The 15,235-nt window shown below is 54.4% G+C and overlaps 1 protein-coding gene across 1 annotated transcript in view; it reads left to right on the forward strand.

The window, feature by feature from the left end:
• The first annotated feature begins 498 nt into the window (after positions 1-498).
• Positions 499-15,235, forward strand: part of CSPG4 (chondroitin sulfate proteoglycan 4) — a 77,443-nt gene continuing 62,706 nt past the window's right edge. The window contains exon 1 of the mRNA XM_086620578.1: positions 499-619. Within this exon, the coding sequence (XP_086476704.1) occupies positions 499-619 (121 nt within the window). The remainder of the gene's footprint in view (positions 620-15,235) is intronic.

The raw sequence follows: 15,235 nt of genomic DNA on the forward strand, positions 1-15,235 counted from the left end.
CCAGCCCAGCCAGCCCTAGTCCTACCTGGCAACCTCTGCCTGGCTTTTCCCTTTTTCCCACTGGGAACAGGCACTGGGGGCTACAGAGAGGCAACAGAGATGCTGCAAAGGCAGGAGGGAGAAAGCCAAGGCCCCGCATTTCCAATGAAGATAGCTCCAACATCTGTCCTCAGCCAGAAATGTATTCACCCGCACAGGCACACTCATCAGATGAGGCTCTAAAATATTTACTGCCCAAATATCAATCCTCATAAAGCGAGGCAGCCATTTGGGCTCAGGGAGGGGGAAGGAGACGGGGTGGGTTGTCAATAATGTCATAACCACGGGCAATTTTATGTATCTCTGGAAATGGCCAAGGAACACGCAGCTTGACAGATGTGCAAACGGGTAATGCAGGCTTCCTAGTTATGAGCATGAGGATGTCAAGAGGAATAGATGAGCAGTAACTCAAAGTATATTGGGCTTAGAGAAGTACACGGGCATCGCAATGAATACGGGATGGGCACCGCGGTGGAGCGGGGGCTGGAGGAGGAGGAGGAGGAGGAGGAGGCACGCTGCTCTGGGAACGCAGCCCTTGCTGATGCCATGGAGCGGCTGCGGGGACACGGGACCTGGGCAGGTTATGCGACGGGCAGGGCCACGCTGCCGTGGGGTGTTATGCACCAAGGGATGTGCCAACCAGCCTGCAGCTTCCCGGGGCTGGACCAGCCTCCAGGCTGACTTCTCCTTCTTCCTCCTTCCCGACTCCATCTCTACACCACGCTGCCGCCTTTCCTTTACCTGTGCTGGGAAACTCAAGGTTTTGGCCAAATACCTGCAATTTTCATCATGAACAGTCAAAAAAAACCCTCACCGAGAAACCAAATTAACTTTCAAACTTAGGCTCAGCAGAACCACTACTTGTTTTTTTTTTTTCCCTTCCAGTTCCAAACTAAAAAACAACCCCCAACGTGGCAGCAAGGGCCACCGCCGCCCCCGGTGCCGCCTGCGAGGCGCGGGCACGGCTCGCACCTATGACTAGTGCCTCGCCCGGCATTTCCCCATCCCACCCCGGCTGTTTTTAACACGCAGCATCACACGGACACACGCTACACCTCCAGCCGCACGCTGCTGCCGCCTCCTGCGCGCGCTCCCCCGCCCCAGACCCGTGGATCCCAGCGACACGGAGGACCGCGGAGGCTAGCCGGCTTCCAGCACCGAGCCAAGGCGCTGGAAATAAAAAAAAAACAAATTAAATAGAAGCGAGCGACGCTGGGACACGTCTCCTCGGGCGTTCGCTTCGCCGGAGGAGCGCTGCGGCACGTTGCGAGAGGGAGCATCAGGTGGTCCCATGAGACCTCACCCCGGGAGCCCAGGACGGCACGTGCAGATGTCTCGGCTCAGCTCTTTTTTTCCCCCCCAAGACTGGCTTTCTTCTTTCTTTTTCTTCCTCCCTCTCAAGTCTCCCCTGCAGTTCCCACAGAGAAGTTCAGCATTTTTCCACACCCCGGTGCTTTCGGGGTGGGGGTTGGGGGGGGGGGGAATTACGAAGGCAAGCAGGCACCCCGCGCACCAGCACTCCCCACAAAAGTCATGTTTCCGGTGGAAAAATGCATGAATCACTGTAAAAGTCAGGCTGGCTTGAACCAAGACACACTGCTCACCGTGGTTTATTAAAAAGAATTAATCAGCAATCTTTTTCTTGGCCGATTTTATGAAATATGACTTATCCCAACCAGTCACTAAGAAGTTGTTGCAACATCCAGCTGCAAACTTGCCCAGTGTGTGCTCTGGGAGCTTTCCCCATGGCTCATGGAGTGCCACAGGGTTTTGTTACGTCAAATGACCGATGACTGAATAAGCTTGAATCTTAAGGAAATGTTTCCTACAAGTCTCAGACCTCATATTTTCACTCCCAGGAGACACTTCTGGCACTGTCTGTTCCTGCAGATGCATTGCTCAGGGAATAATCCTGCCGGAGCCAGGGAGCCCCGGGGTGTTGCACCCCTGGGCAAGGGGGTGACATTGCCAGGAGGAAGGGGCACGGGCAGAGCAGGAGCCCGACACACAGCACATCTTCACCTTCCTTAAAAACCTCTCACAGCCACCACCCCAACCAAACCACATGCAGGCAAGTGCCAGGAAGGGCTGGCAGGAGCCAGGAAGGGCAGGCAGGGGCTGGCATCACTCTGCATGGGCTCAGCAGCTCTGACCCCATGAGACAACCAAGTGCGAACAAATTCATAACAAGAGCTTCTTTCCAAAAACCGTCCTTGCTGTAATTTGACTTTTTCTCCTGGCAGCACCCTCCTGTGCACAAGAGCTCTGCTGTGACACGGTGTAAGAGCAGCAAACTTCAATGCCCGCAGTCGCAATAGCAGAAAAGAGGGATAACTGCACTTGGTACAGCAGCAGTAACTTATCTCGGGGAAACTTTTCCTGCTAATGAGGCTGATCTGGTCTGAAACTCAGTGAGAGCTGAGAGGGCTGGTACCGCTGCCAGCCCAGCTCGTGGCGGGTACAGGCAGAGGGCAGGCAGGCGTGGGAAAAACAGCCCACAGCCCAGGAAACTACGGCCACGGTCCCAACCTCATCACTTTGCAGCTTACTGGACTTCAGTTTTGCGGTGCTAGCACTGTACCAGTGAGCTGGCTTGCATTTATTTCTCCTTAAAATAATAATTTAAAAATCCCACTGTATCAGCTATTGTCTCCTTTGCCTCTTCTTGCCTTTGGCTACGTACTGGTTTCAAGGCATCTCCTGGCAGAGCTGCACCTGCCATCCAATCCTAGGCCTCTGCAGGGGATTTTCTGCATCAGTGCCCACACACTTACAGGTCCCAGGGAGCCCGTGGCTGGCATCACCAGGGAGGACCAGGGACAAGCCTCTCTGACAACGAGTGCCAGCTGATGAGCGGGTCACCTGGGCTGCAGCAGCTGGAGGCAGAGGTAGCAATTTGTGTGCTCACCTGGAAAGGCAGACACCCTCCCATCCCTTGCAGAGCTGCTGAGAAACCAGCTCCAGGCATTTCTCCTACAAGTTTACCACCACCATGCTTGAGTGAGAAGGAGAAGATGCAGAATCCCCTCTCCCTTGGTCCAGGCACCCTCGTGGCAGAGGCGGAGGTGAGCCAGCTCTGCAGGAGAACCAGCTTCCAGGGAAATGCTTGGAGGGTGGCGGTTGCAGCCAGCTGGGACTCCATCTCCCTGTTCACAGGGACCCACAGGACCATGTCTGCAGCATGGCTGTGCTCTGGCACAGCCCCTCGGTGCCCAGCACATGCCAGGGCAGAGCTGTTGCTCCCTGGCACCAGCCCCGCTCCTCACTGGCATGCTGGGCACACGCATCCCAGTGGCAGGGGGATGCACTCCCTGAATTCAATCCGTGCACCCAAACAGTGGCAGCAGGAAAGCTTGGAAAAAGAGAGCAAGAGAAGAGAAAGGGAGGGAGGCCCAAAGCCACAGCTGAGAGCAGCACGGCAGCTCAGGCTGCAAAGCCAAGGCTGGCAGCATCGCTCCGGTTACCTGCGTGACCTTGAGAGCCCTGGACAAGCTGCAAAGACGAGAGGGAAAACCTCCAGCAGCATCTCTGCGTGCTGCTGGGGACAGGGAAAGCCAGGCAGGGTACAGAGGGCTGGGTGCCATTTGGGATGTGTCACTGGATGGGCCAGGCTGCTTCTACCTCTGTCTCAGCCCCTTCTCCAAAAAACACAGCCCACAACCCCCAGCCTTCTTTGCACAGCGCTTTAGTGGGTCTCGAGCTTTGTTCCCAGAGGAGCACAGGTGTGGGAAGAGGTGAAGACTCCACGTCACTCCTCTTGGTCCCAGCTCTTGCACAGGAGCAGCGGCAGGAGGAGGAGGAAGGCTCTGCCTGCGCTCCCGGGAGGGAAGGGCAGCCAGCCCCCCCCTGCCATGCAGGAGACACCGCCAGCACGCAGGCAGGCTCCCCAGATCACAGCGCACGTATCTCGAGAGCTCAGAATAAATATTTAAAGGTGGAGGAAAAAAAAAAAAACAACCTGCTCCTCTCTGCAAGCAAGTTCTCAGTCTTTGCTCTGGGATTTGAGGCAGAGACAGACAGAAATATGACAAAGGAGACGCAGGTTTCAGCAAATCACGGGCACATCAGAAGCAACGGTTTTCAGATGCCACTTTGCTGCAAGATGAATTCCCTCGTGGCCCTACGCCTGACAACCCTGACAGCCCTCGGGGACTGCAGGTCTGCTTTCCATGCAGGCAGGCGGGGATGCAGCGAGCCCACCTCCTTACACCTGTCCACCCCAGGGAATTCCCAGCCAGTGACGGGAGCCGAGGCGCTACCCAAATCCCTTTCCAAGCCAGCTAGAGCTGGTCCTGACCCATGGGAACGTGTGTTCCCTCCTTACCCTGTCCTGCAAGCACGCACAGGCTCTGCATCAGGGTGTTGGACAAATGCTCCCAAATCCCTGTTTCCAGAGCAGAGCTCTGCCAGCGGAGCAAACCACGGCTCGGCTTTCTCGGTGCCTCACATGAGCGATGGCTGGGGGGAAGGATGGGAGGTGACAGCTCCGCTCAGCTCCCAACAGCTCCGTGCTGGGCCATCGCTCAGAGGCAGTGGCCGGAGCAGTCACAGAGAACAGGCTGTTCTGTATGGCAAGGCTGTCCTCAGGATGCTTTTATTTCCAGAGAGAGCTCATTAGCTCTGGTCGTGCAGGAGTTCGTGTGGTTTTTTTTTTTCCCCCTTGCTACCAAGAGCTGGAAAACTCCACTGAATAACATCTCCGAGCACAGGTGGAACAAAGACAGGGCATGGGGGGAGAGCAGCAACAAAACCAGAGATAATCAAAAGCTGCTGTTGCAGCCTCACATCACTTACGATCTCTGTCTCGTTTGGATTTCTCAGCCGGAGTGCTCTCTGCTCGCTCAGCCCCCAGCAGCACCGGGCACCTCCTGCGTGCCAGCGCTGCGCCCAGCCCCGCTGACCCCACCGCCGGGGACTGCAGGACTTGTACGTAGCTGCCTCCGCTCAAAGGGGCAAGGAGCTGCAGGGGAGGGTTTGAGGTGGGAGGGGAGAGGATTCAAGGCTTTCCAGGAGCAGTCTGCTGGATTGGATGAGATGTCAGGAGCTAAAAGGGCTTGGGCATGCACTAAGCAAGGAGGAAGGCTCTGTCTCTGGCATTGCTACGGAAGGGGTTTTATACAGGCATATCCTACCCAGGGTGGGTGCTCAGGGATGCTCTGGCAGCAATGTCCTGCTGGGATCGGTCCGGAGCAGCCACCGCCTAACCAAGCCCTGATGCTCCTCTGCCACCGCTGCACGGTCCAGCACACGTTGCAGGTGATGCAGCCAAAAAACCACGTACCGACAGCAGGAGATAAGCCAGCTCCCCAGATACCATCACAAGCCCCATTATCTCCCTGACCCTTACACAACTCACTTATCCATCCCAGATCTATTCCTCCTTATCTGAGTCCTCCTCCTGTTCTTTCCCATCTCTCACCCTGCGGTTGCTTTCGGAGCATCAAGGCCTCCCCAGAAGCGAGGGAGGCTGCAGGAGAGCCCTGATGCCCCAGGCTGCCACTCACCACAGCTAATGGGATAGACTCCGATTGACTGGCCCCGGTGATTTAAAGTTAATAAAATGTTAAAAGCAGCCCTATAAATCACCCATGCAGGAAGTGACCTGGACAGGAGGCCTAACGAGTTAGCAGAGGGTTTTATTTAAAAGCCATTTGTCTGAGAAGTGCAACACAAAGAGTCAAATAACTCTTAGGAAAACAGCAGTGCTGGAGCTACTGGGAGGATTAGAGCAGGCTGGATATTTACAGCTGAGGATGTCAGGCTCCACAGTGCTAACCGGCCCCTGCTTCGCCCAGCCAGAGCATCCCAGCTGATCTCAGCTCCAGAGATGCAGGCAGGGAGGTCTTGTGCCCTCTCCCACCCTGCTGTACGCTGGTGACATCCCCATCTTCCTCCAGGTCCCAGCTCCCCTGGCACAGGGGATGGCACACATGGAGAAGCCGTGATTCCCATATGTTCCTGCGCACAGCTGACACCTCTGTTTGCAAGGAGAAGCTTGAAAACAAGAAACCCAAAGATCTCAAACCTCAAAGCAAGCCCAGAAATCGAGGTGGTTTTTTTTCTAAACCTGATTTCCACTCCTCAGCTGTGAACACTGATTTTGTGCCCATCGGGAGGGTGGTTGCCCTGCATCAGCCTCAGCCCCAGCTCACTCCCTGCAAACCAAACTCTATTTCTTTAACCTTAAAAAAAAAGAAAACCCTACTGCAAAGTGCAAACGAGGTTGTTTGTCTGAGACAGAGGCTCAGCCTCTTCCCAAACACCCCCGCACAGCCACCCCTTGCTTCCCTACCGCAGGAAGCCTCCAAAATACCCCAAAAGCCTTTTACAGCAGGAGGAAAGGCGGCGCGTGCTTGGGAAACCTCCAGAGCATCGTTAAGAGGCAAATTACATACAATTATCCTCCGAAGTACAGCAGGGAAGCCGAGGCAGTCACGAGGTGCCAGTCCCACCCGAGCCCAGCTCCCTGCAGCAGCCCAAGCTACGTTCTGAAACAACGAGCAAAATCACAGATGGGATTTGTTCTGCAAGCAACAGGTTAGGGAGCCACCCCACCTTCAAAATCACCTTTTAATTGCAAGACAAAGGCAGTTCTTGTCCCTGACCCAGGGCCTTGCCCTCCTGGCAAGCCCAGGGGAGAGGGGCAGACTGCAGGCAGGCAGCTGTGCATGCTGCCCAGGGAACAGTGCCCACGCAGGCAAGGCAGAAGAAGCAATGACCCCAAAAACAACCCGGCTTTCACTTGCATTTGCAACCCCCTTGCTTTTCACAGACAGAAAGGATGTGGTCCTTACCTTGGGAGGGACACGGGAGGCTGGGTGTGGGCACAGCCGGTTCTCCCCGACGGCAATGGGCACCTTGCTGGGGGAGCAGGGAAGCCTAGCAGCGCCAGGGGGCTGCAGACAGGGGGCTGCTCCAGCGGCTCTGTGGGTGCTGAGGGCGGCTCATGGCTCCCGGGCGCAGGGGGCTGCGGGTGAGAAGGCACAGGAGACATCAGGCTGGGAGCACACGTCCTCGGAAACACCCACCGAGCAATCCAACCCCACAGCAAGTCTGACTTGAAAGTTAGGAAGGTGAAGAACTTTAAATACTGACTTTTTTCTATATTGGCCTTATTTCCCCCTCCCCATCATCAAGGAAACAATAAGAACCAGGTGGGAACCTCACAGCTGTGGGCACTAAGTGGATACTTGAAGAGGTCCAGCACCCATTGAAGGGCTCCTGCCAGGTGCAGGGTGATATTTGGGAGCTGTTCCCAGAGGGTGCTGCTGTATTTCCAGCATCACTGCAGGGAGTAAGAGAAAGTACAAGCTTGCCTAGGCAAGCAGCCCCCCTGCCCACGTTGATACACAAAGCCAAGAACATGCAAGGGAAGGACCCCCCAGCTCAAAGGGGTCTCATGAGGCATGGGCAGCCCTCCTCTCTGTCTCCAAGTCAAGGGGTCCCGCTGCCACCTCGGAAATACTAAGAGAAAGCAGGTACTTGAGCACTCCTCCCGACTTCAACGCTGAAAGAGAAGCGAGACCCTTTCCTGATGGAGGGGGTGGCACCTTCACCCCTCCTCTAACCAGCTTCACCTTCGCGTGCAGCACTATCCTCTCCAGCATGGGTTTGATTTAACACATTTATTTAGCGGTGAGGTCCCCAAGGCAGAGCTCGCATCCGTTTTTGCGTCTCAAACAGTTCTGAGCAGTCAGTGTTTAACAAATTAATAATAAAGCGACGGCGCCTTGAAAAATAGACTCTCCCGCCCTCAGAAAAGGGGCCGTGTCTCCCAATTACTCCGAAGGGCACCGCTTCAGACCTCGCTGAGCAAATGGTATTTAGCCACAGCCACCTTTTAATGGGAATGATGTGATCCTGCAACGGATGCAGTCAAGTGTATCACATCTTCAGATATCCCCACGCTGCACAGCGCGAGGGCAGGAAGGAGGAGGGATGAAAGTGCGTGCTGTTAGCTTAGGTATTTTTTAGGAGCCATCCCCCAGACGAGGTCTGGCATCCTATCCCAAGTTGCCAGTTATGCTCAGCATCTCTCGGTCATGAAAAGTATTCATGAGGTTCATGGCGGAGGCTGGCAAATATTTGCCAAGGATTCTTCCAAATCTCCAAGCCCGCCATGTGCTCGCTGCAAATTTGCTTGCTGATCGTGGTCCTGGCGCTAATTTGCAAAAGGAGAACAGAGAATAAGGCGGCTGTACCGTGTAGGGGAAGGTGAGCAAGGAGGATCCTGTTCCACGGGGAAGACAACTCCTCCGACCTTAACGAGGGCTCGATAATTAACACCTGCAGCACTGGAGCACAGCGGGGGTCTAACACCCAGCCCGGGCTGCTGACTGCGGCCGAGGGAAGCGATCTCTTAGCGAAGGCAGGACTGGGGACTGGAAGGATGTTGCTGGGGATGGTGATAACTGTGTGCCAGCAGCACCTCCGAGGAATATGGGCAGTGATTTCCCCAATCCCAGCTCAGGCATGTTGCGAAGAGGTGCTGGGAAAGCATTCTTCTCCCTTTCCCCGCCCATCCCCAAAGAGATTCCCACCAGAGTCACTCTCCCAGCTTCTCCTCTGATCTTGGCAGCTTACCAATTTCCAGCCCAGGCCAAGCACGCTGCTAATTAGCTGCGCTAATTAATCACAGTTTCCATTGTTTATTCTTTTGTTCTCGCGCAAACACCCGGGCTGCCCTGCGTGCTAAGCTGCCACCGTGTTCCCGAAGCGCCAGCACGGCTGCGAAGCAGAGCTGGTGGAGCTGGCCCCGAGGAACGGGGGCACTGACCCCCTGAGGCTGCTGCCACCACCGCAGGGATGTAGAGCAGGTACGTGCCACCACGCCAAGTCCCACCTGCAGCCATCAGCATCACAGCCTGATCTCCCTGTCCCCAGCCACGAGGAGAGCTGGCTGGCTGGCCCTCTATCAGATCTGCCCCATGGAAGCACCCCACATTTGCTCCCAGGAGCAGGCACCGCACATGTCCCCAGCGCACAGGCAGCCATCCACCTCCCCCCAGCTAATCCCCCCTGTGCACCAAAATCCTGCCTTTGTGCTCATCGGATCCGCTGCCCGAGCATTAGGCAACCCCGATCCCAACTTAATCTCCGGAAAGCTCCCTCGCCCAGGCGAGTAGCAGGGAGAGGTCTTCTTCCCCAGGGCACCCCTGGTACCCCAGAGGCCTGGGGGTACGGGAGGACACCCCGGCTTTGACTCCTTGCTGGTGTTGGCAGGTCGTGCTGGGATGAACCCGATAGACCGTTACCTCTCTGCTTGCTCCCTTCTGTCAGGGCTTTTTTTAACCAGGTATTTTTAAAAAAAAAAAAAAATAAAAGTGAAAAAAAAGAAAAGACACTAAGGGGAGAGAAAAGAACTGTTAGTCCAAGGAAGCCTGTGTTGTTAAATACAGAGAAATCCAAGTCTGGAGTCCAACAGAGGCCAAGGTTTCCAGGCTTTGACACAACCGACAAGCTGGAGCACAATGAGAAAATACGCACACAGAAATAGCCAGGCAGGATAAAGGATTTACTGCCTCTTTCACAGAAAAGAAAAGAATAAGCTTAAACACTCTATTTAGGAGCAGTATAAAAAAAAAAAAAAAAAAAAGATCTGCAGGAAGAATATTTGAGCAGCAGGATTACCAGGAGGTGATGAAAAACCAAATCCTGCCTGTCCTGGGTGCAGGAGGGGATGGTGCTGTGGGGCAGCAGCATCCCCAGGGAGCTCCTCAGGGCCTCCCCTAATCCCCAGCAGCATCCTGCAGCCAGCACACACACAACGTGCCAGGTCCCACCTCGGAGCCACCCTGTCTGTCCCCTCCTGCCCTGGTCAGACCTGCACGAGCACAGCCCAGCTCCGGCTCAGAGCATCCCGACACAGCCAGCTGTCATGCCAACATCTGCATGCTCTCCTGCCTGGACCATTTCTCCTGGGTTGATCCTGGCAGCAGGATCACTCTCTTCACTCAAAGTCCTCTCCAGGGTCCACCGCCCCGGGGCCACCCACCTCGGCTAATGAGGCTCCCTGGCTTTCAGACAGGCTTTTCCATCACAGGAAGGCTCCAGGCTCTTGGCTGCCCTCCATTTCACGAGGAAATCATCTCAGATCACCACCACGGGGCCATGGTGGGGGAGGCTTGATGGAAGGAGCGCCAGGGCTGGTTTGGGCTCCAGGGAACGGCTTCTTCGCACCATCTCCCCAGGTTTGTCCTTGTTAAAGAGGAAAGTTCTGAGTTCCCTGAAAGTTTGGTCCAACTTGTGATGAAAGAGAAACTCTCTTTCAGAGAGACAGGAACCCAGTTTCCCTGATGAAAGCATTGCAGTGGGACTTTGGGTTGGGTTTTTTTTCTTTTGACTAGCGCCAGCCAGAACAGAGCATTGCAACCAGCCAGGCAGAAGGTCTTACCCTTTCCATGGCAGGAGACCAAGCCTCCCAGCTGGAGACCAGAAGAGAACCCATCCCTGCTTCTGTCGAGAAGCAAGTTAAAAGCCAAAGCCATCGTTTCTGGGCTGAAACAGCGCAAGATTCACAAACCCGCTCCCTCCTCCAGCCTGGAAGTGCTCATGCCAGAACATCTCAGGCTGTATTTCTGAAACTCCTGGGCAGCCGGGAGCTGCTGGTGGGTCATTTAGTCCATTCCTCCTTGGAGAACAGGGATTCGCTGTGCCTGAAGCATGCCTGATGGCTACGGTCAAGCCTGGCCTTCAACAATTCCAGCAAAGCCAACCCGACAACCTTCCTTGGCAGCTTACACGCTGCTTAATTGCCCTGATAGTTATGCATTGAGGGTTTTTTTTCTAAAAAGCAGCTGATTTCTCAGCAGCAACAAATACTTGGGAAAGCTTTCTCTCTGGCAAACTCTCTCTATTGTTCATCTCTTTCACATAAAACGTTCCTAATGAAGAGGGAAAGAAGGATCTTGGCTTCTTTCAAAACAATCTGAAATATTATATTAAAAACACGCACTGAGTGTTGACATATTTAGTGCATTGCTTTATAAAGCAAATTGCCCGAACTCATTCAGAGCTTGACACCATTAAGACAGCACATAACTGTGTGACTGGGAGGATACCGCTGCAAGAAGTCTCACTTTGGGGAGGTACGGAGCACCTCGCAGCTACCAGATGGCCCCGACTCTGGCTTCGGTGGGAGCTGAAAGCCACCAGCATCATCCAGTCCCCGAAGGGAGGGATGTACAAGCACCACTTAACACACTAACGTAAGGATTGCAGCAGGTTTTGGACCCGTGAATCCCCCCTGCCCAAACTCCTGGTTCCTCATCTAGACACCTCCAAAGGCCCGAGGTTGGGAGGACACGGTACATGCCACACCAGGCTCTCCCAGCAATGAGCACCCATGCTGTGGGAGCAGACACTGGCATTCCCCGCACCACACCAAGCCCAATCCCTTGGAAACAAGAAGAAAGTCTCAGTTCAGTAGGTTTTGAGCTGGAAACATCTGGGTTCCTCTCCATTTAAAAGGAGAAAGGAAGAGACAACCTATCCTCAGTGTGGGAACACAAAAAGCCAAGTGCTAGAATCACCAACACCCTACAATTTCTGTCCAAATTTCAAGCAAAAATGCGTTCAGCTATACAACCTCCAGAGCTCAGAGCCACCAGACCTCAGTCCTTCCTGCTGCAAGCGTGAGGGTTGACCCCAGATCAGGCAGCTCTCCGTGGAGGCCAGTTGGGTTTCTCTCCCTGCCTGGCATACGTGGGGTCCCTACAGAGCATCTGTCCTCTTCCTGGGCATCTCTGAAGCGCTCTGGGCTCCGTTGCAACAGGATTTTCCAGATGTTAAACTGATGTTCAGAAAAAAGACAGACATAGAAAAAGCTTTCATTACAAGGCTGGTTTGTGTCCAAGAGCAGCCCAGGGGCCAGGCAAAGATAGGCAACGGTGCCTGAACAGCCTCTCGCTGGAGGCTGGCTTGAGGTATGGCTCTCCGTGGACTCATGGTCCGTGCCAGCTCCACGTTCGTTCTGCAGGAGCAGAGGCAGGAAAAATGAGCGGGTTTTCTGGCACGTTGCCTCTCCTCCAGGGACCAATGTTTTGATGCTGACAAAGCTGTTGCACCCTGTCCTGCTGTGAGAGTGCCCAGCCAAGACATTTGGGTGCCTCCAGAGATGCTGTTGGCCTCAGCTGGGACATCCCAAGGGGGACCAGCACCCTCCCTCCAGCAAGGGAAGAATGGGGGGAAGGAGGAGAGGAAACCTCCAAAAACTCCTGTGAAAAAATCAGCACCAAGAACTTGGTAGGATTTTCTTCACCATGTTCCCACCTGAACATGCCGTTAATTATCCAGGCGTGGGAAGTCACGTTTCAGGCAGGGACTGGTTGCAACAGCGGGCCAGGCACTCCTCCATGCCTCCGAATCCACTCCTGCCAAAGCCCTTGGCTTTCAGACACGCAGCACATTTCCTTGTTTTTAGGCACCTATCACATACCAACCCCCTGATGCTTGTGAGGGCAGTGGTCCCGGGGCAGGTCCCAACTTTCCCTCAAGCAGGAGACCGACCGGGCAGGGAACGCTGCAGCTGGAGTGTGCACAGAGCACGTTTAGATGCATTTACCCACCTGCAAGGTGGGTTGCTGACACAAGGTCCTGGCTTCCAGGACAGGTTGGTGCAGAACCAAAGAGCATGGCACAGACAAATGCTACCCCACGCTACTAAAGCCACCCAAGCAGGGCGCAGCCCCTTGGAAGCCTTGGCATGCCCCATTGTCTCTGACCTTCTTTGACTCAGGACTGCAAGCCTCCAGAGAAGGTCCAGCAACGCCTCATCACTTGCACCCTCTCTGGATCCCCTCGGGTTTATCAGCACCAGCGAGCAGGCAGGCTCCCTGCGGTGAGATCCACCGAGCACGAGGCACGACAACAGATCAGAGGGACCCAGGGCTCCTCCTCATTTATATTCCCCTCCAGCCGCAGCCTTCAACATGGCTGAGGAAGGCAAGGCAAGGCCTACAGAGAATGCCTGAAGATTATTTCTCTCGGATTCCAATTTATTTTTCATCATTAATGCTTTTGAAAGCCCAACACGTCCTGCAAACAGAAAGAGCATGTTAAACGTGCGGGCGGCAGAGCTGCGAAAGCCAGACAAGCTCGTGCCAGGCACCGGGACCCAGGCAGCCAGGGAGACATGGCACCAGCAGGCACCCTGCTGGCAGCACGGCCAAGGGAAGGGCTTTGGTGCCACTGAGCATCACCCTCACTCAGCAGAAGCTGCACCAGAAGGTAGTTAGCCCCTATAGAGAGGGGTCCCTCACCACGTGCCCGCTCAAGCCTCTCCCCACAGCCTTGGAAAAGCGAGAGCATCATCCCGGAAAGGAGAGGTATGGCAAGCCTGGGTGCTGAGGATTGCACGGTGCCAGAGAGAACGCAGGACTGCGGGAGAACGACTTGCATGAGGGATGAGAGGAGCTGGAGTCTTCTGTAGCGTAGAGAAAATTGCTTTCGTCAACTATCTGCAGTTTTAAAGCAATTATATTTGGGGGGAAGCCGAGAGCGTGTCTGAGTGCTGCGCGCGCGGTGGGTACGTTTAAAAATGCAAGAATCAAGTAAGGAGAAAAAAAAAAAAAAACCAACAGAAAAAGAAAACGCCTTTTAAAAAAATTATTTGATGCAGTAGGTACCGAGAGAATAAAATATTTATAACTCAGGGAGGGGACAGATCTTGGAGGCAGCCAGACATCCCAGCAATGGCACAACTGAGAGCTCAGAAGAGGAGCCCGGGCAGCATGCTCCCACCGATGGTCCCCTTCCTCCTGAGCAGGGGAAATCCTCCTCGGGAAGCTCGGACAGCGCAGCAGCCGAGCTCTGCCTGGCCCTGCAGAAACAGCGTTTGCCTTAATTAAAACCCCACTCACCCTCCGCTCCGGCTTCTCACGCAGGAGGGGCAGGAACGAGCCGGAGTCGCTGCGGCTCTGGCAGCAGGGTCAGGTCTCAGTGGGCTTAAACACCCTCGGGAACACGCTGCCCTCACATGAAACATGGAGCTCCTCTAATACTTCCATTTACTGACCTGCAGGCAAAACCCAGTAAGCAGCCCAGCATCTACCAGTTAAAGCCTTTCCAGGACCAGATTTAGACTGGGAGGCAACAGCTTTACCTGGCCATAGATGAGAAGCTCCTTCAAGCTATAGGAAACACTTCTGATCTCCTTCCCTGACAAGCTGCCGCCCTTCACCACCATTTTCCCCTCTAATCTGCTGGAATTAGGAAGGATCCCAGGCCATAAGCACATCTTCTCTAATTACCAAGGTGGCAGGGGCCAAGCTGCCCTGATCCCTGGAGCTGCTGCGGCGACTGCTGCCGGCATTCCTCAGACATCCAATTTATGGATGTCTTTTGCTTTCTGGCCACGCATCTTCCCCTTGTCTTTATCTGCTCTGGGGACAGGTGTGGGAAGCAGAGACGTGGCATCCACGGCCGCTGGTGACAGAGCCCCTTTTCAAAGGATGCTGTTCCGCTGTTATTACCAACTCTTGCCAAGTGGAATTGAGACATGAAGGAGATTTGTGCCCAAGATAATGGCGTTTATTAGACAAGCTATTGAGGGGAAAACAAAAGCTAACAGTGGAGAGCCACTAAGAGCAACGCTTAAAGAGAATCCATCAAGAATACAAAGAGGAACAGTGTTAATAGTTGGTGCTTCCCATCAATGATTAGAAACCTTGGAGCAGTCCTGTAACGACACCGGGAGAGGGAAGGTTGGTTTCCCCCAGCAAGAGGTGACAAACAGCATGAAGGTGTCCACACCTTGGGACAGAGCAGCATCTGACCCCTTCCTTCATGGTCGCATGTGGCTAACCATCTCTGCCCCAGGGTGCAGCCCCCAGCTCACCCACAAGCCTTCTCCTCACCTATATGAGGACCATACGAAACCTATACCATACGAAACCTATACCATACGCTCTTACTACGCACAAGGACACCACCCTCCAGAGCCAGGATCTCAGCACAGCTGCTCCAGCCCCTGTCGCTGCACTCCACGGCCTGACCAAGGCAGGATGGGCAAAGAAGGAGAAATTAGTCTTTGCACCCCCTGGAGCGACTGAGGCACTTCTGATAAAGCCAGAATTGCCTTCCCATGGGAAACGCCTTGAAAATCACAGATCCATCAATATTGGGGACCTATCCCTTCTCACCAAAGGAGATGTGTTCCTGCAAAATCTTCCAATAACAATGCATTTTTGATGGGAAA

The sequence above is a fragment of the Tauraco erythrolophus genome, chromosome 14 (assembly GCF_009769465.1).
Source record: "Tauraco erythrolophus isolate bTauEry1 chromosome 14, bTauEry1.pri, whole genome shotgun sequence".
NCBI lineage: Eukaryota > Metazoa > Chordata > Aves > Musophagiformes > Musophagidae > Tauraco > Tauraco erythrolophus.